At 36.8% G+C, this 22,426-nt stretch overlaps 1 protein-coding gene across 4 annotated transcripts in view; it reads right to left on the bottom strand.

Annotated features, from left to right (window-relative positions):
- The window catches only part of FSTL5 (follistatin like 5), a 213,612-nt gene that overhangs the window by 135,587 nt on the left and 55,599 nt on the right, over positions 1-22,426 (bottom strand). For 3 of the 4 annotated variants that reach the window (XM_042829771.1, XM_042829773.1, XM_042829772.1), the window contains exon 3: positions 13,508-13,756. In XM_042829771.1, coding sequence (XP_042685705.1) covers positions 13,508-13,756 — 249 coding nt within the window. Of the gene's footprint in view, positions 1-13,507; positions 13,757-16,115; positions 16,140-22,426 lie in introns of all 4 variants that reach the window. The other variant, XM_042829774.1, reaches the window with a different exon arrangement.

Raw genomic sequence — 22,426 nt, 5'->3', positions numbered from 1 at the left:
ACACAATTCCACTCCATGAGAAACAGGTAGAAATAAAACAGAATTAAGCTGAAGGAATACATGATATGACAGCACAATTGCTCAAAAAAAGGTTGCAAACCAAGGTAAAGAAATATAAAACCACTACTTAACGCAATTTTATTATTATTATTATTATTTTTACACAAATACACAAATAATTTGCCAATTTTGTATGAGAAGAAAATACCACACGACAATTCTCACAATAAGCAGTCCAGACAGCCACGCGTCACAAAGCAAGAAGTAAAATAGCAAGTTCATATCATAAGATACAAGACAAGCTGTTCATTCTATTCTTTTTGCACATAAACATCCCTTCCTAATTATATGGAAAGAACTCCCTTTCTTAATGCTCAAAAACGTGGCTTCATAATACCACTTGCTTAATAACTGCCTGTACTTAGTGAAGAGATAACTTAGCTTTAAGTATTTAACTTTTTTGGAATGATTTTTGTAAACCAACTGTGCTTTTCTTTTTTTTATAAAATTTTTTATGAATAGTATAAGAAATATCAGTTCATGTCATTCCCAAAAAGTTACTTGGCATCATCACTTACATCGCATTTATCACCAAAGCTTCATAACTATTCAGCTCCATATAAAGATAAGCTTTAACTATTTTCCGCATTTTTACCATTCAAAAATAGTGTTCAATTATTTGGGAAGCAAACTTCTTCCCTACTAGTCCAATAAGCAAATTAACTGAGTTCCAAACTGAAAATGATTTTCAGTTTTTATTAATAACGGGATCCTAGAGTAGACCAGGTTGGCAGGGATCACAAAAAATTATCAGGTCCTACCATTCATTGAAAAGAGACCCTACATGAAATTGTGCTGCGCTCTCATCCAGTCACGTTTTTAACTTCCAGTGACAGGGACTCTATACTGCACTGGGCAGATATATACGCTCACTTTCTCCTTCCCAAAATCCCAAGAATTAAGATCCTTCACTCTTTGATTTCTTTTCTGCCTTTTAGAAATAACAATATCCCATTCAGCTTCCCACACGGAAAATCCAAGCCCTTAAATAATTCAGTATGAAAGATCATTTAAATACTACAAACACTGAACCATTCTTAAGGTGAATGCAGAATAAATTTTCTGTGCTATCAAATTATCATAGGAGTAAAGCACTACCTAATGCTTAATAAAAACAAGTACAAAGATAGACACTTAAATTATTCAGTTTTAAATAGATTACTTTTTTTCTCCACTTAGAGTTCTAAAATGGTTGGTAAAGCATTTGTATACACAACTCACAATTGTAGACTGAAAAAGCATCTGTAAGGCACCTTAAAGACCCACCCAATCCTTCAGCTGGATAAATAACTGCCTTTTCCAGAGAAACAACTCTAGTCCAAATCAAAAGGTTTTTACCTTCCAAAAGTTAATATACAAGAACACCCCCATGGACTGGCCCCATCCACAGAGCTTTCACAGTATAAAATACACACTGAGAAACCCATGAGTGTACCCAAAGTGTACTATTTGCAAACAAAGGAAAAAAAAAATAGCAGATGAAGCAATTTATTTTTTTTATACTATTTTTGGAGAAATAGTGGGAAATTTTTTGATGGATCTATGAATTACATATGTACATGTTGGTCTTACGATGAAGATGCTGTTGTCTTGCTGCAAGACAACAGCAGGATAACAGCAGTTACACTTTTTGTGCAGAGTTATATATTCATTTATTAACAGACGAGTAACGATCTTAAGTTCTTACCACTACATAATCCATTTGAACATGCATTAAATAGAGTAGGGACGTGAAATCAAGACAAGATTCTTGCAGGGAAAGGAAAGGGGATCCCTGGGAATGGCACAGTATAAAGGAAACCCCTCAACACAGCATACAGCCGTTCTGCTCCTTGTGATTACTTTGTTGACTCTGTTACTCACTGGTAATGAGACACCTCGAAGTATATTTCCTACACAAAAAGTACTTTCAAAAATTGAAAATTCTTTTCTGTTTTGCTGTTCAGTAACTCTGGAACCCTGGAAAGACCTCTGGAAAAGGCTCAGAGGTCCTAATGTCTTAGGAATGATTACATATTAGCCAGCTTCATGAAAGGCCTAGAGTTTCGTGCCGCTCAGTGAGTTTCAGGGGAGGTGAATGCTTTTCTATCTCCAGAGTCATGCCTCCTTTAGTCAGCAGGAGTCAATACCATGATGAAGCCATTCAAGACTCAAAGGAATAATACACATAAATGCATTGAGAACTTTCTTAACAACTAATAGTCTACTTCGAGGTAAAATTGGCTAATTTGCTAATGATCAACAAGGTAAGAGTACTTTGGAACATGAGTTATTCCTATGCTAAATCTTCTTAGGAAATTATAGGTAACAGCTAGTACAAGGAGTGAAAAAGTAAAAGAACTAAAAGAGTACAAGGTAGAAAATGAGAAAATAAAGAGACAAACAAATCACACAAACATACAGAAAGAACAAAGGAAAGTGGAGCAGCTCACTACTCCTTGATCCAGTCATATCTTGGTGTCAGAGGTTACTGTCGTTCTGTTCAACAGTGGCAGGTCATCCAAGGTTGTGTTGATCAGTTGAGAACAAATGTATATATACTTAATCATAGTCCAGAGAGTTGAGCCTACTCTTTGGAATGACATCTGCTTTTGGAGATGTCAGCAGGAGCTCTTTTGTTCCTGCCTTCCGGGCCTTGCAAACATAAATCAGCAGAAATGAGAGGAAGCGAGGAGATGCCAGCTTGTATCTTGCCTTCACATGATGCAATGGTATCATCTCCCAGCCTCCTCTATCAACATGGAAACATGTACCCCCAGGCCATGTCTTCAGACAGAAAACATTCTGGGGCCTTCCCTTTCAAAAGCAAACAGCTCTTAACAAATGTTTTCGAATGTACAACTGTCTACAAAGTGAAGTGTTTTGATTGTCTCAAGTACATCTGAGACAACGCACTCCTTATCTGTCTCAGACACCTAAGATTCTACTTGTTCCTTTAAACCCACTTGGAACAAGCTTTTTGTCACATTTCCTCACATCTTTAAGTTGAGAGCTGAAACAACGTGGTCTGAAAGACTATTTAAAAAAGCATATCCCACAACTGTTATTCTATTATTTCAATTTGAATACTAAAGCAAGACACACAGGTAGCAGGCAAGACAAACAGGCTTAGCTTGATTGAGAGTGATCTAGAAACAGCCTTTACATGATAAACATGATCCCGAATTGACCTCCTTTCACATCTTTCATGCCGTAAATATGCCACTTATTTTTCAAGTATCTGACTTTAATGACTCTAAAGATAACTCGCAGTCTTTTCATTATCTTCAATGAGTAGGCCTAAATTAAGCCTGAAATTCGCTGAGGTGACATAACAGAGGAAAATCCGTATTAAGTGGAAGGTTCCCCCCACCTCCACTATAATACGAAATACTCAGGGGTTTTTGTTGTAGTAGTTCTTGTTTGTTTATTTCTTTGTATTAAAACAAAACATACAATTTCTAATTTCTTTAATAATACCTTCAAAAATTTTGTTGAAGACAGTTTAAGAAAGCATTAGCATTCTTACATATTTATAGTATCACATATCCTCATATATCTGATATATACTGACTTGCTCTGTTCAATATTATAGTATTATATGGGACTTAAGAACTTTTTACCTTTTCTTCCCTTCCAAGTTTATTATTTCAGCAGTCTGTTTTTCTCTAGCTACCATAACTAAAGTATCTGCTGTGAAACTTGATCATACAGTAAAAAAGATGGATATATCCCAGTGTGGCCATTCACCATCTGCTAAAGCAAATACACTTAAAGATTCTTCCACAATTGTGATAAAATGACAGCAAATCCAAGAGCACACAGAGCTCATATTCTAAAATGATGATTACACAACTACAGTTTGCATCATTAGGGACAAATAAAAGTCTTTATGTTCCATTTGAATGGCAAGGACCTTTTTTAAAGCAAAGCTGAAATGGGAAAATAACAAAGAAATGATCCATTCAGCATTTGTCTTAAATTTAAAAGCACCGATGAAACAACTTCTTGACCATAATTAGTATTTGAAACTGCAAAGGTATTTTCTCACTTGCAGATTTTATTTTTTTTAACTGATCTAAGACTTGCCCTTTTGCTAAACTTCAGAATTGTTTTTCATTCATTTTACAGGGCACGTTAATCACATTAGTACAAGTAAATTCCACACTCTTGACAACACGAAGGATTCCCTGTGTATTTAGAAGGTTCTTACTCAGTTAACTAACAACGGGTGACAGAAATGCTAAATACACAGCTTTCTACTTGCAAGTGAAGTTTCTTGACACACAAAGGATGAATAAAATTTAAAACTTGCTATTTCATTCAACAGCCTGTAGCACTTTCTCAATTCTACATGCCTAATATTATTAAGCAGATATAAAACTTGCATTGAAATACTGTTACTAATAAAGCTTCAATACACTTTGTGTTTACTGGAAGCCTCAGTAGTAGTTTTATAGAGATTACACCTAAGAACCCTACTTGCTTAGAGCCAACGTCAGTAATGTCAGTTTTTGCCAATGTCCTTGGCAAAAACATTTATTCGTCTAGAGATTCAGCAGTCTGTCTCTAAATTGTGAAAAGGAAAAAAAATCCACCATCTGCTCTAGCCCTTAAGGAGACAAACTTTTCTGATGATATATAGTACAGAATTTAACTGTAACCAAATCCAACACAAGAGCAAAAATAAAAAATAAAAAATTAAGCATCATAGCAACCGGAGGTTTCTGTGTAATTTCCCTTCAGGCTCTGTTTAACATTTTTGCCATTATCTGCTTTCTTTTATTTCTGTTGTTTGTTTCCAATAATTTTAAGAAAACATCAGTGTTACCACTTCAGACAAAGAGAAATCTAAAGGATCTAATTAGATTCCATAGCCCCAAATTTAATTTATTCCATGCTTGAGTATTAGGAAAAGTACATTTGCTCAGTCAACTGACAGAGACTGTTTTTTACTCTCAAGTAATTTTAAACAATCTAATTTCTCCATAAAAAAAAAAAGCAGATTTCAAACAACATCAACATTACTTTGATATCAATAGCAAACCTTTGAGATTTCAATCTAAAAGATTCCAAGTCCTGACAATAAAGGGAAAATATATGCTACAACATTCAACAATTCCAGGTTTTAAACTAACACAGAAGCGATTTAGGTTAGATATTAGGAGGAAGTTTTTCCACTCAGAGGGTGGTGATGCACTGGAACAGGTTGTTGAAGGAGGCTGTGGATTCCCCATCCCTGGAAGCATTCAAGCCAAGGCTGGACGGGACTCTGGGCAACCTGGTCTGGTGGTCAGCAATCCTGCCCATGGCACAGGGTTGAAACGACACGATCTTTGATGTCCTTTACAACCCAAGCCATCCTAAGCTTGATTCTATGATGATTATAACTACACATAGAATATCTTTAAGGAACTGTGAAAAGATCATTTTTACATGCTTAATCTTCTCCAGTATTTGAGAAAAAAGTTGCTTCTTCTGTCAAATAGTATAACATGTACTAGCCACCTTGAATTCAACTATTACGCCAATGCCCTGTATATTTGTCTAAGCATTAATGATATTTGAAAGCCAACAATAATATCCATTAACATAAATTTTCCTCAAAACCTAATGATAAAGCTGACATGATTTTAATTAAAATTTTAGAACTTTATTAGACAAATCAGTGTGCATATATGCCTTAGCTTAATGCTCTGTTGCTATTTTGAACTGTGAAAAAATATATAGCATTTACATGTCTGCCTGAAGACTATATTTCCTCCATTTGTATTAAATATATAATTATAAAATTTAAATTGTCTGATTTACTGTGTAATATTTTTCGCAAGCCTATAGCCTCTCTTATCAGATAAGGTTATGCTTAATTAGAATAATTACAGAGAATTATAGCTGGCATCAAGACATATTGGTTTTGGAAAAAATGCAGCCACTGTGTTGACATTAGAGACTGCTGTTGTCTGTTGCTTATGTAGAGATTACCTGTTATTATTGTAAAATGCTACAAGGTGCAATTGAGGATGCAGAAAATATTTGAACCATATTTGTACTATTCTTCTGGCAATGTCAGCCCTCTTCTGTAACAGGACCAAATCAAGAGAAGAGCAAAGAAAATACACCCTGTGACTTACAGTGCTCTAGTTGCAACAGTAGGCACAATCAGCCGGTTAGAAGGGGGTGCCCTAGTACTACCTTCTCCAATAATTGTCTTTTGACAGAACTCTACTACTTGTCTTTCTCTTCCTTTGTTGATTCCAAGTCTCCTTCAAAAGTACTTGACGCTACTGGCTGAAGCAGACTATCGTACATCACCTGCTGGCCCTCCAAAACCACGCAGAAATAAGGGTGGTTTTTTTTTTCAGATATCCTTATCCACACAATCCCAGAATGGTTGAGGGTGAAGAGCCTCTAGGTCCATCAGGCCCAACCCAAGCTCCAGCAGGCCACCCAGAGCAGCTGCCCAAGTCCATGTTCAGGCAGCATTAGGAAATCCTCAAGGAGAGAAACTTCATAGCCTCTTTGGCAGCCTGTGACAGTGCTCTATCATCCACAAAGCACACAAGTGCTTCCTGGCATTGAGATATAACCTCTTTACTTCTAGTTTGTGCCCACTACTTCGTTGTCCTGGTACTGGGCACCACTGGAAAGAGCCTAGCTCCATCCTCTTCTCACCTTTTCTTCAGGTATTTTTTATACACTGAGGAGACTCCCCAAGCCTTTTCTTCTCTATGCTGAGCAGTTCCAGTTCTCACCGACTCCTGTCACGTGAGAGATGCTCCAATCCTTTAAACAATTTTGTGAGCACTTGCTGGACTGCTTGTTTAAGTCCATGAATCTCTTGTACTAGGGTGCCCAGACCTGGACCCAGTTCTCCAGATGTGGCCTCACCAGTGCAAAAGGGAAGGAACACCTGTCCCTAGCACCTGTGGGCAAGGATCTCCCTAGCACAGTCCAGGACATCAGCAGCCTTCACAGCCAGGGCACGTTTCTGGCTCCTGCCTTTATCTCCTATCATTCCTACAAAGTTCACCTCCCTTCATGTTCCCTTCTATGAAAGGAATGACAAAACTGATGTTCTGCCCTATAAAGGACACTTAGAAATAGCTACTGGGGCACCAGACAACCAAACTCCAGTTGAACTGCAAACTTCATACAGCATTTGGCGTGTTGAACAACACAAATTAAGCATTTCAGTCAGTACACAAAGTCTACATATAACTCAGTACAAGTATGAACATAGTATACATTTCTAACCAAAAAGACTTCAAGATTATCCAGGTGTATCAATTCAGGATAAGTACCGCACTATATTTGGCATACATGTAGGAGTTGTAATAATTCGTAAGGCTGCTCATTAAAATACAGAATTTGCGTTCCAATCTCAAGACACTACAATTATTCTCTTCTTTCCCAAGCTTGTTCTCCCACTCACATTAGGAAAAGAACACTACGCTAAATGTAGTTTCACTGAAATTCTTAATGCTCCTACACTCTATCATCACAAATAGGTTTCCAACCCAAATAATCATGTCTACATTTATAGTCTTGCTTCTCTAAGTCAGCAAGTTGACAGAGACTTTGAAATACAGCTTTAACTACAGGCTTCCTTCAACAAATTCAACTTTATTACTCAAATCAGAAAAAATACACATCTCAAATTCTTCTACCAATAAAAATTGGTTATATCCACATATGCTTTTCCTTACATCGTAACAAACAGAAGCAATGCTCCTACAAGCAATTTCAAACTTCATTAATTTTTGCACAGAGGTGAACTAGAGAATACTAATTCCTAATCACTGTATGAATGCATAATAGGTTAGAGCTTATAAATATTATTTAATACAATAGTGAGATAACACAATCCGCAGATTGAGACTGAAAATATTTATTTGCTATGTCCTTAGCTATTCAGAAAAATTTCTTTACAATGTGGTTGTGGCTTGTTCTCCCATCCTACACTGCATTTAAACCAAAGAAAAGGAAAAATAAACCTCTACATGTTAGTAGATTATTAGTAGATAAGAATATTACTATTATTAGTAATAGAGTATTACAACTTCAGTCTTCCCATAGCAGATATTCTACATGCAGACCTACTATTTCTGCTAGTTTAGACAACTGAAGAAGGTTAAGACCATTTGCAATGATTTAGGAAAAATGTTTGTGGCCATTCTTGCACAGATGCATGAGGCAAAAAAAAAAAACACCAAACAACAAAACAATGGACAACCTTCCAAATTTCATGAGCAAATCAACTCAGGAAAAAAATAATGTAGGCACAGCAGATTAGAGAAAGAGTTCTAAAACTTAGTTTGTGGTTTCATAAAACAGTAAAAAGAACCAGATTTCCATTAGCTTCACTATCCCTTTTTGACAGAAAATTCTGCAAGATTCCAAATATTTACCCACCATTAATTATTTTTTTGCATTCTATGGATGAGTAATTAATACTGGAAAGAGTTAAAAATTATGAAATTCCCTGCAGGAAGATAACACTTCACAATTTCATCTTGAATTCTAACAGCGTTTCACCAATGGGAATCTATGTAGAGCACGGACTGAATTCCTAGAAGTCAAAGCATTGTTATATTCCAACAAACACTAAGTATTTAGAACAAAACAAATATTTTTTTATTCCTTTGTCCTCTGATAGATTTATAAAATATTTTTCCTGGTTCATTTCATAATCTAGTTTATGTGAAATATACTTCTAGAGTAATAGGTGAATTGTAGAAGTTTATCAACAGCAACCTTAAGGATGTATTCTATCTGCACAGAGGACCAGGTTTTTAGAAAGAATGTAATAATGATGCTTTCAGAACATTAACAGGGAAGCCAGCTGACAGAGTGAGAACCAAGGAAAACTTCTTAGAAATTTTGTGTTGCAGTGAAAATACTGCACTAGAGTCTCATTCTAATTAACATATCCTAAGTCTCTTTTGAAAGTCATTGAAGATCAACACGAGTATGGATATTCAAGGCTGATATTGAAGATCAAATTCTTCCTAAAGCGAGGTTGATAACATGAGAGACTTACGTTTGCTTTCCGAGTACACAAACTTTAAATTAGACAAAGTAAGTGTTAGTGCTTGTAAATGAATACGTCAATATTTCAGGAATGAGTCTAAGAGTACACTGACTTAGGGCATGGATTACCATGAAATATCTTTGGACTAATTTTGTTGCTATCACTGGAAAGGCTAGATCAGTATTCTAGATATCTCCTGTATGCTATTGCTATGATTTAGTTCAATTCACACATAATTATTAAGAGTAGTTACATGGCTTTCCCCTCCTCCGATGGTGCAAATATTAGAAAATGCACAAGAAAAATCTACATACTTGACCCTCGTATTTGCAAAGTCCGACTGTGAAATCCTATGTTACTTTCACTCATGAGATCTCCTGTGTACCATACACGATTAAAGATTAAAAAAAAAGGAAACCACAAGATTTGGCTATGAATTTGCTTCTGTCATCATCCTTAATGTTTTTTCCTTCTTTCTTTGGAATTGAAGACAAACCATTTAACCACACCCACCCTCAGCACGGCCCGATGATTTTGTAAACCTTTTTCAGATTCTACATAAGCCATTTCATAATTTGTCATATACACTGTGAACTTCTTCAGGTTGATCTATATCCCTTTTTAATTTGTTCATAGTCAGCTCTTATTCTCACCATCCTTCAAAACTCAGTATCATCAGCAGACTTTCTTTAGTTTCCTAAGCTTCTACTTTTACTTGTTTGTCAGTTATGAACAGAATAGCAAGCATTATAACACTCCTCAGAAACCTACTCATTTTAGTAGTAGTAGCAGAAATTGAAGCTTAACAGAGTTCAACAGATCAGAAGTTTCTGAAAAGTGAAAGAAAAACGGAAAGGAAAATAAAATGTTAACATCAGAAGGATGATACAGAAAGCACTTAATTGTAGAAGTTTATATCTGAAATAACTTTTACTCTAGAAATATTCTATAAAAGTCCTGGTACATACAAGCATGCCTTACAGTCCTGAGAACTCTAGTAAAGCGCAGTTTGTCAAAATGATTTAGTGCATCGTTGTGAAAGAGAAAGATTTTATAAGAAAAACCCCTAGAAGATCATTGTGTGAAGAAATATAACTTGAACTGTATCACGAAGTTTTTTGTCTCCTGTTTAGCTTTACTGATCTGAATTTAAGAAAAAGGAAAATGAAGTTAACACAAAAGAGAACATATTACTGAAGCCTAATTGACATCCAGCGTGAGGCATTCTGTCCCCAGACTGCACCATTTAGTGAAACCATAACTCACGTAGTTCACAGTCCCATACAAAATCCAGTTCCTCTTGGGAACGCGTTCCCAGGAAGTAATGGCTACAGCATTCTAAATTTGGCACAAAGCTACGATCACATGCTGAGATCTTGTGAAACAAAGAACATGACAAAGGCACCAAGTAAAGCAGGTGTGGGCCTTTCTATTCGTGCTAGTTAAAGCTAACATCGGTAATAACCAGAGGGTCCTATTTCTAGCTATCCTCCCACTTTGCCCCTTACATTAAGCTGCTCTGAAACACAAAATGCGTGGCTCAAGGACACAAAAGACGTTAGAAGCAAAGAGCTCATGGAAACCACTCAGCAACAGAACTATGTAATCAACAAGCTAACAAAAGAGATGGCAGACTGATGCTGCGTATCAGACTTCATCCCAGCTCACACTACCCATGTTAGGTCTAGTGAATGATCTGTGACCTTGGCATTTCTGTCACTAATATTTCCTTAAATTCTTATCATTCTTATTTCCTTCTCCTCCCACCAAAAAACTGTCCATCACAATACTTCCTCTCTTTTCTTAGAACCATAGATTCATTTAGGATTGCAAAAACATGAAGACCATCAAGTCCAACTATCCCTCTAACACTATCAAGTTGGCCTTTAAGTCACATCACTTATCAGCATCCACATGCATCTTAAATACCTGCAGGGGGGATAGTGCCTCTACCTCTTCTCTGAGCAGACCATTCCAAAGCGTAACCACACTATAGATGAAGGAATTATTTCTAATATCCAATCTAAGCCAGCTCTGGTGTAACTTGAAGACCTCATGTCATATCTTAATACTTGTCACTTGAGAAAAGACTGACACCTACCTCTGTCAACCTCCTTTCTGGTAGTTGAAGGGAGTGCTGAGGTCTCCTTTCAAACTCCTTTTTTCCAGACTAAAACAGCCTCACTTCCCTCAGACACTCCTCAAAAGTCACATTTTCAAGTCCCTTCATCACCTTAATTGTTCTTCTCTAAATATATTCCAACAATTCAAATAGCAAGAGTCCGCAACCAAACAAGTTATTGAGGTGTCATCCCTCACTGACACTGAGGGACAATCACATCCCTAGTCTTTTTAGACACAGTTTTCTCATACAACATCATCTTTATATACTCCCTTGTTACCTGCCCTCCATTTTTCCCCCCCCTACCTCCCCCACTGCCCCCCCCCCCCCCCCTTCCTCTAAACTTATCCTATACTCCATTGAATGATTAAAAACTAAACTATAACAAACATGAAAATCACCAGGACTAACCAAACTAGCAGCCAGTCAGTTGTTCACTTCCCCATTTCTTCACTTCTGTCAGTGTTGAAACAATAATTTGAAATCACTCTTGAAAACCAAGTTACTTAGATTACAAAGGAGTTCCCAAAACATTTCCTTAAGTTTTTGGAACCATATTCAATAAATATTTGAAAACATTTTTAAACAGCTGAGGATTCACAAACAACCAGATACAGGGCAGTGGATTTGACAGGTAAAAATAAAAAACAGGAAAACTCTAAAATACAGATGTTTCTAACATGATCATGTTTTCTGTGGATCTAAAAAAAAAAACTAACTCTGCAGAACACAGGAGGGAATCTAAATAAAAAAGAACTACTGAGCAGAATACATTTTTCCTGTACACTAGAAGAAATTAAAATGCATATTCAGTATTTGAAAGAGTCGCATTCAACATCTAATCAAGGCATTATAGGAAAAAACTGTTCAGTGTTTGATGCAAGTTTATCTTCCATACTACAAACACACTAATAAAAAACTGATGAAAATTACAATAAGAGCAGTGAAAAACTAATTTCTGATCATCTACAGGCAAAAATCTACAATTCACTAAGACAAAATCCTCTGTGATGTCATTGTGAGTTTCAACATATAACCGAAGGACCTCTTTCACTTCGCAAGTCAATATTCTATCTCCATTCATCATGAAAGTTTCTGAAAGGGATAATCTTCAAACTGTTAAACAAAACTCTCACAATGTTTAAGAGCCACTATGAATTATTCAGCAAGTAAATGCGTAATTTCAACAGTTGTATCTTCTAATATATTACTGTGCTTAGTATATATATATATATATATACACACACACACACACACACACACACACACACAGACACACACACTACAATATATATTATGTTAATCAAGTACATAGAACATTTGCTTACACATTTTATTTTCCCATCATGGAATATTAAAAACTTTTCTGGCCAGGTTACTTCTTTGAACAAGACTTCTTACCCAACTTCTCTTATCTTGAACTCAATACTCAAAATTTATCTCTGAGGAAACATTCTTCCTGTCACGGAAATCAACCTGGTATGAAGACCTGAACCCCTCCCCCCCCCCCCGCAGTGTCAATGTTAGAGACAAATGCATCATCTAGACTACTTAAAATGAAGTCTTCAGAAAAAAAACCATAATTTTACCCTTCAGTAGACTCATTAAAGCTGGCAGCATTGAAAAGCATTATTTTCCAAAAGCTACTTGTTTGTTTTAATGCACACTACAAATCTGCAAATGCATTTAATCGAGATCAATATAGGCAGAGTTCCAGAAACCTTCCAAGTGTGGGCTAAGTACGTACAGCACAGCAACTGCAATTGTTGATGCCTTCAGTATGATAAGCCTCTTGATCTAAAATCCATCTCTCAGCATTCCATAGATGAAAACATCCAAACTTGCGTGCTTTGGTAAATATACAAGTGATATTGACCATCCAAATTCAAAGTGAGCAAGATGCATTTAGGCACAAATAACCTGTCAGTTTACCTACTCATCAACTTCAACATTAATTGTAAGCACAGAAACCTGTAGACATACCAAACCCCTCTGCAGTTTCAAACTACTTTCTTCCTATCAGAGGTTAATACATGTTGGACTTCGGGACAGTAAAGACATTTAGGCGAATGCAGTCAATTGCACACCTCTAAGATACTGCCAGTGATGGATTCTGAAGAAACACTTTGCTTATTCAGGTTTGAAAAGGTCATCACAGCACAAAGTATAAATGAAAAGAAAAATCATACAATGTCTCCGGAGTGAAATAACTTTCTGAGTCGTCTAGTTGCCATGCTTTCAATGCATCTCCTACAGAACTGCTTGAAAACACGTAACCAATAGCTATATTTCGGATACTAATCAGCTCCACTTACCTTTGAAGAAGCAATCTTCATTGTGTACAATGGTGACCTTCTGCTTCTTCAGGCAGGCAGCCCTGTGTACCTCACAGTGGTTTTCATAGAACTCTCCATCCGAGCCACACACGGGTTTGTAGTGTGGCTTGCAGTGTTCCATGCAGACACACTCAGCCTGCCTGCTCTCCCCATTCACGACACAGTGCCTACCCAGGCCACAGTACTTGTTTTCACACGACTTAAAATGTCCATCTTGGCCCGTGTATCCTGTAAAAACATGAATAAATAAATGTGGTGGACTGTCACAGAGCATACAAAGCATCTGACAAAATAAAATACGTGTTTTGCCAACAGGCTTTTTTTTTTTTTTTTTAATGCACTCTAAGGCTCCTATGAATATTTACAAGACTTTGCAATAAGGACTACCTTAATTTAATGAGGCAGAGAAAAACAGTGAAAGAAAGTACATATATTAATACTACAATACATACAAAAAAATTTACTCTAAGTATCACAGCAGACAACATTGTTTTATTAAACAGACTTAATTCTATCTACTCAGTTCTTTCCGAATCTTTTTAAAAGCAAGCAGACATATCCTGAAATTAAAAAAAATACTGGTGAGACTCAGCATGTACACAGATGAGCGTAAGCTATTAAAAACAACAAACAAAAAATTGGAAAAACATACTAAAGGAACAAAAGCATGTAGATTCATAAACTCAAGAAGAAAAGCACACCTCTAGAACATGAGCCAAGGAACAGCAGAAATGAGCAGAACTGAAATAAGGGATTACAATTAAATAGAAGTATATCCAAAGCTCTCTTCCTACCGTGGAGGATTCCTATGTGAGAAGGTTTATTTACATATAAAAGCAATATGAATGTAGGCAACTAGGAAGCATGAACATGACTGGAGAGCCAAAGATACAATCAAGTAACACTAAGTAACACGAGAAGAAATACTGACATTAGTGAAGCAAAGAAACTGCTTTTAAGTATACTGTGAAGTCTGCTTGTAGTAATTTTGCATTTTGGTACAATTTTTTTCAAGAAGCTGATGATCATCTACAATATGGAATCATATTTTGGATTTCTGAAGTGAGAGCTTCCAGTTAGAAATAGATTTGAGAAACAAGCCATTTTCCAGTAACTGCTGACCTGGTCAAGATTACCTCCCAGTACATTAAATACACAGATCCTTTGTAGTTTCGAGATAGTAATTACATTTTGTTTAATTTTATGCTTTATCCAAAAAGCTATTTATGTTACGTAAATGGAAATGAAAGCTTTTTTTTTTAAACCACTTCCTGACTAGACTTAGCACAGGTCAGCCTAAAGTAAATTTAATTTCTTTATCGTGACTAGGTGTACTCCTAGTCATTTTCACTTTCAATTAACCATAATCAACTACAACATACAGTAACAAGATCAAGTTTATCCATCATAAAGAGTGTTTTCTTAGTAAATCATCTTTTTAAACTTAAAATTGAATCGTCACCGTCAGCTTATTGTGTTATTGTATGTAACATAAGGATGCATTCTCCAGAGTTTAAAATAAACACAGAAGTTGATGTGTAACAATAACAAGAGCTGGGTAAAGATTCCCAGGAACCCAGGGAAGATAGAAACAAAAGAAACATCAAAAACAACACTTCTGTGGTGGCAAGATGACACTTCAAGGAACAGAGCACAGTGGGACAGCAAGACCAACATATGACGTGGATGGCTTCTCTAAGGAGTCAAAAGAGTCTCAACGAAACTAATTGTATTTGGGTAACAACCAGAGCTTAAGAGGGCTGAAGCAGAGGCAGAGCAGTTCTGCAGGCCATCAGCCCTAAACTTCCTCTGCTCATGCAACATGAAAATGGGTTGTCCACATTAGTTTCCTAAAGACAGCTTTCTACTACCTATCATTTATGTGCTGGCGCCATCACATAAAATAGGTGGTATGGCCAGCAGTAGCTCTGTAGGAAAAACAGGAGAAGGCAATTGCATAGAAATACATCCCTAGTATAGCTTCTGCTGCCACAGAATGGCACAGGCAATTATTTGCACAGGAAAAGTACAGTGAAAAACAACCAAAATTTCCACTCACAATTACTAACGCTTCAATTATATCAGAGGTCTGAGACCATAACTGTATCATCAGATAAGTATAAAATCCTAAAATATCACCAGAAGTGGGAAAAAATACAGCCCTTCACAGTTACTTTTTATTCTCTTAGTGTACACGCCCAACCTCTGAAGCAAACAAGAACGTGATCTCCAAATGACATATCCTCTTCCTACTCTCACTCTTTGCAATACCTTCCTCATTATCACAGTCAAGCTACATTGCCATAGAAAAATTAGGAATAAATATACACCAATGCATAATTTGATAGTCTTAGATTATTTCCTACTTGAAAGAACTAGTGAGTAAAAACACTAGCTTGGCACACATTCATCCTAACCAGTAATAATCCACATTCTTCATTTCCATGGCAGAAATCACTTCTCACAAGTTCTTCTCACAACTGCAGGATTATTAGACCTAAGACAAATGAACTTAGACTCCTTGCTCTTCCATACAGCACAAATCCCATCAATTTTTGAAGACAAATCTACTACAAAAGCACGTAACCATGAAATATGACAAATTCTTCTGCTCTATTATTTTAAAGCATTCTGAACACAAAGCTGAGACAACTGCTAGATTGATTTTAGTGCACATGGATGAAACAGGCATACTCAGCAATATCAGCCTGGTCTGAACTTTCAGAAGCACCAAACATATTTGAAATTTGTAAATTTAGAGAAAAGTAAAAAATTTCCAGTGAGCTTTCAAACATGTTTATCCCTGTGCCAATACGTCACTATTTAAAGGCAACAGAGATTAACTGACTAATACTAACGCAGATACAATTTTCTTCCATCTACTGATCATGTCTGCCAACAGTTTACGTGCTGATTCGACCCAATTCCATGACATGCGGGGTGGAGGGCCTGCAGATCTGTGCCTTGAAAAGGAATAAGGGAAAAAGTGTAGAGAGATGGGCCCCCCTCAAAAAACAGTGGCAATGATCTGAGGAGAAACAAAATAATTGACTAAACAAGATATCAGAACGCAAGATAACACAATGCAAAATAACACAATATAATTCGAATTGAAGCTAAAAAAATCAAATTAAATGAGAGAGTGTGTCCAACAACTGAAGACTTTACTCTAATGCTGAGGTGAGATGTGAAGTCGGGATGAGCAGAAGGGAGGAGAGCCCAGCCTCATGACCTTGCCAGGGACTTCATCTTCCCTCTGAACACAAAGTCCTCTGCGGTATGTAGTTGATCTTCTCTTCTGGGACATATACCCAGAACTGAAGCATTAACACCTTAACTCCTACTGACTACATTATGATGTGGAACATGGATTACCAAAAATTATAAAACCCTGACAATGTCCAATGAAATTTTGTCTTGCAAAGTCCAAGAGTACTTCACAGCACTGGGCACGTACACGCATTGCACAATTAATGGACTTCTTTGGAGCAATGGAATTGCAGCAGTTTGAGAACAAAGTTCATAACTTCTGAATCGGTAGATAGAGATCTCAAAATGACAGCTGTTCTGAATTATTAAGGTACGTGGTGACTAAACAACATACAGTACTATACACTGCTGTGGAAGTAGAAACTGATTCAAGATTTCACTTGGGGGCTTCATTTTAGCACTATAATTGAATACGATACCTGAATGCAAAACTACTACTTTCAGTTGAGAGAAAACTGCTTCCATTATATTGATACTTACACTGGCATTTCTATGTGTCAGCATATACCTCTTACATACATCAATAAACAAGCAAGCTTTTTGCTCTAAGAAAAATCTGTATTAATTTGTTAAGAAATATTTCATAAATGCCTCCACTTTATACCATTAACTAATCCAAAACAATACATATATTTGCATATATAAAATTCTAACCAACTTCAAACTTGTCTGACTTTGACAAGCCCCATCTGGAGTACGGCGTGAAGGCCTGGAGCCCCCAGCACAAGAAAGATGTGGAGTCATAGGAGCAGGTCCAGAGGAGGGCCACAAATATTATTGGAGGTGTAGTGCACATCTCCTACGAAGAAAGATTGGGGAGCAGGGCTTGTTCAGCCCAGAGAGACCCCACTGAGGTACTAAAATACTTAAAGGAAGCTTATAAACAGGAGGAATAGCAACTTCATGTGTAGTCTTAAGGGAATAGGACGAGGCTGAATGGTTGTAAACTAAAAGAGGCGAGATTTAAATTTGATGTTAAGAGGAAATTCTTTACTCAGATGACAATGAAGACCTGGTGCAGGCTGCCCAGATCACTGGAGACACTCAAAGGCCAGGCTGAATGGGACCCTGGGCAGCCTGAGCCGGTAGGTAGCAACTGTGCAGACAGAATCATAGAATTGCTCAAGTTGGAAAAGACCTTAAAGATCATCAAGTCCAGCCACAACCTATATATATATGTAGGTTATAAATACATATATATATAATATATGTATATATATACACTACCCTAACAACCCTCTACTAAATCATGTCCCTGAGCACCACATCCAAACAGTTCTTTAACACATCCAGGGATGGTGACTCAACCACCTCCCCCGGGCAGCGTGTTTCAGTGCTTCACAACCCTTTCTGTAAAGAAGCGTTTCCTCATATCCAACCTAAACCTCCTCTGGCACAACTTGAGGCCATTCCCCTCGTCCTGTCACCTGTCACCAGTGAGAAGAGACCAACCCCTCTCTCACTGTAAGCACCTTTCAGGTATTGGAAGAGGGCAGTAAGGTCTCCCCTCAGCCTCCTTTTCCCCAGACTGAACAGCCCCGGTTCTCCTCACAGGCCATATTCTCCAAGCCCTTCCCCAGCCCTGTTGCCCTTCTCTGGACCTGCTCCAGCACCTCCATGTCCTTTCTGTACTCAGGTGCCCAAAACTGAACACAGCACTCGAGGTGAGGCCTCACCAGTGCTGAGTACAGGGCAGGATGACTTCCCTGGTCCTGCTCACCACTCCATTCCTGATCCAAGCCAGGATGCCACTGGCCTTCTTGGCAACCTGGGCACACTGCTAGTCATGGTAGAGGGCTGGAACAGGGTAGGTCAAAAGGTCCCATTCCAACCTAAGCCACCCTATGATGGCTTATTTTCTCTAGTCTTTCTTGTAAAGAAACCGTTTACAAGAAATATCCAACAACAACAACAACAACAACAACAACAACAACAACAACAAAAAACCAAAAAAAAACCACCCCTTTTCAAGGACTGTCCTTCCATCTGAGCATTTAGAATTAGACAGTAAATTATTTTTAAGAATAATCTAGGTTCTTGTATTTGGACATACAATTTAGATGAGAAGATAAGCAGCTCAGCATATTCAGTGTTAAGAGACAGTATAAGTAAATCAAATGAATAAATGATCTGCCCAGAAACACTAATTCTTTTTAGCCTACTTAATTGGTATTGCTTATATGACAATAGAAGAGTCCAAATTTGATAAACAGCAATTCCTATGGATACAGGAAAATGCGTACCCATACAGTAAACTCAGCATACTCTGCATTTTCACCTCAAAGAGCATAATATACATGAATTCTTAAAGGGTCTACAGCATATTGAAAAACAAGATGTCCCTCGTTCAACTTGAAAGCTCAAATTCTTTAAGTCAGGAAATATTATCACAGCTCTAAGTTTGAAAGCCATATACAAATATTTAAGCCTATGGCAGCAAGTTTTCTTGATTAAATGCTAAACAGACAAAATGGAAGAGCAAAGAAATGATTTTTTTTTTTTAATAAGCATAGAAAGAAAAATATTTTGGGCTTTTCTTTTAAGGCAAATCATAATAAATAGTTCAAAGCCGTCACTTTGGCTTCCTCATACTTATCTCCTAGCTGAAGGAGCAGCACCCAAAGCTGAGTGAATTTCGGGCCACATTTGCTGTGCTTCAACTTCAGAATTAAGTATATGCTTTAATATGCAAAAAAACTCTCAAGAACACCCAGTTTCTCTTCTAACTAATCAGTTTAGGGAAAATTTGGACTTGGAAAATTTGGAAAGTCATGTGTATGTGTGAATCACTACAATCTCTAGTTGGCTGAGGTCAGAACGCTTTTTGTATTATGAATCCTCACCCCCAAACACAGACTTCTGCCTTTTGTAACAGCAGAGTCTACATTCAAGTCTCCCACCATAACTTCCAGAATTCCCTACGCAACATTTAAAACAAAATGACAACTATTTCTGGATTCCAATTCAATGTACTGCTTTTTTTCTAGTGTCAGCAGTCCATCTGTCTGGCACCCAGCTTTTTTATTTAAAAGGATCCCACTGACGACATTTCCAACTCTACTGTTATATTTTGTTCGATATATTAACTACAAAAATCAACGCTAGGATTACCATCTTGGTAAATACTCAGTATACTGTTAAGTTTTGCATGAAACTGAAATATCTTGGAAGAGATGGAGACAGAAAAATGTAAAACAAACTCATCACCACCTACCGTTAACAATGTAGGTCATCAACATTGAGCATATATATATATATATATATGCTATATCTACAAAAAAAACCTCTAGACAACATCAGCAAAAAAAAAAAATAATAATAATAAAAAGGATAATTTTATTATCTGTTACAACATAACAAACAGAAACACTGTTTTAACAACAGTTTTGGCAACAATTATCTGCATTCCAAACTCTGACTTAGCCAAGCTTTTGGTCACACCGTTAACAATTCGTATTTCTCACATTCTTCTGAATAGATGAGCTCTGAAATACAGTCACCTTGAGGTGAGCGTGCAGAGATATCTCACTTATGGTCACATTCACGGATTTGCTTGCAAATTTATCTTAAACTAATATGTGTCTTGTATAAATTATGCACAGACACAAAAGCATTTCTTCCAAATGCTTGAGGTAACAAAAACATAGTTTTATTTTCCATGTTTATTAGCCTTTTATATTGCAACTGACTTAACAGTGACAGGGCAACTTCAATTCAAATAGTCTTTCACACCACTAACTACTCATTAAAAAGGACTACATAAAATAAGTAGTAAATATACCCCTAGAAATTCCAAAAATCCCCTTGAAATCCAAGATCTTACAGCCCAAGATCGAGTCTTGAAAATAATTCATTATTTTCAGTCAAGGTAAGATTAAATTCAGAAGTCTCTCTTGCGTTTCTACTTATAAAGGATTTTTTGTTTGTTTGTTTCTAAAATTTTATTTTATCTAGATGCTTATGTTTAATTACATGAAGAAAAATAAGAACTCAACTGTGCAATACGCTCTCAAGTTCTTCATCTATGTGTAGCAAACAAGTCAGTAGGACACAGAATGAGGAGGAATTACAAGAAGTAATTGTAGCTGAGAAAAATTACTAAATAATACCTTATTTCTTACACCAGAGTAGTAAAGTTGAGAGTAAAGTAACAGTGTACAATTGCCCAGTCCAAAGCTCATTCTTCTTAACAGACACAAAGAACAACTTGCTTTTCTAAATAAATTTGGTAGGAAAGAAAGGAATAAGATTTGCCATGTCATTGATATAGAAAGGAGGGGGAAAAAAAAGATAATGGAAGACTAAATAATCTAAAAATTATGCTCTTTCACTATAAAGCAAATGATTACAGTAGCAATTTGAACATAGTCGTAGAAATAGTTTGAATTCAGTGACAAGAAGCAGAACAGAGCAATGCCACCTGAAATAGACTCCCCTTTTTAACAGTGAAAGTTAGTCCATGATAGGCTGATCAAATGAAAACCTTTTCTGTAAGGAATTCAACAGCACACAGAATTATAAATAGGACCTAGAATTTGCACTTCTAAGGTATAACCTCTTAAGGTTAAGGTAACAAAACAGTAGCTATACGAGCTTTTAATAATTACCAGTACATAAGCACAAGAATATGCTACCTCACTCTAATTAGCCACAATAAAACACCTGCATACATTCAGTGCAGTGAATGGATAAAACACAAGGGACAATTTTAAAATGCAAAGTAGGAATAAAAAAAAATATGGAGTTCAAGACAATAGTTGCACAGACAATGCAAGGCTTACTTAAATGTTTTCTACTGACTAATAGCTTAGAAGAGTAAAACAGCTGTGCATCAAGACTCTTGAAAATAAAATAATAACTTAAGAATAGAAATAAACTTCTGTTGTAATACTCTTCGTCTTCCCAAGAAGCTGTCAGGGTAGAAATGCAAAACAGCTTTGAAGAAGAAAAAACAAAACCAAGTTATTTCCAGTTCCACAACAGAAAGCTTCTTGTGACAGCTCTCCTGATCAATTTCTTCTCATGCATTCTTCCCAATACCCTACCCCTTGTAACTGCATTATCAAGTCATTCACTGAGAGTAAAAAGCAGATAAGAAACTTAAGATCTATATTCTTAAACAACTACTGACATTCAAAGAATACATTTCATTTAGCTACAAAGTTGGGCAATTGCTTTTACTCCCCCCCTTCCTTACTGGGTTTTCTAGGACACCCTGCCCAACATACACACAACACCCCATACTTATTTTTAAATTAAGTTGGGAACATACTGGTCAGACAAGTGACTAGCACATGCTGACCTTAGTTATCACTGAAAGCAGCAATTTGGAAGTCTTCAAAGTTTCTCAGAAACAGAGACAAAACAAAACAAAAAAAAATCCAGTAACAGCAACAATTACTTAAAGGTGGAAAGGGAACTATTAAATACGTAAGTAAAAGCAGTCAGCATCCCTGTGAAGGGTCACGGTGAGCATCTCCCTGAGTCCTGCTCCCACTTCCAGAAGTAGTAGGAGTGACTACATACACAGCTGGGCAACAGATTACTGGGCAAGAGGTTTCCTTCTGCAGCAGCAGAGTAGGTTAGAATACTGTATACAGCAGGTGACTTTTCGTGTGCCCACAAGCA

Source organism: Centrocercus urophasianus, unplaced genomic scaffold (genome assembly GCF_019232065.1).
Source record: "Centrocercus urophasianus isolate 14NV4802_14NV808 unplaced genomic scaffold, USGS_Curo_1.0 seq_32, whole genome shotgun sequence".
In the NCBI taxonomy this organism is placed as follows: Eukaryota; Metazoa; Chordata; class Aves; order Galliformes; family Phasianidae; genus Centrocercus; species Centrocercus urophasianus.
Note: the sequence above shows the minus strand (reverse complement) of the source record. Positions and strands in the feature narration are given on the sequence as shown.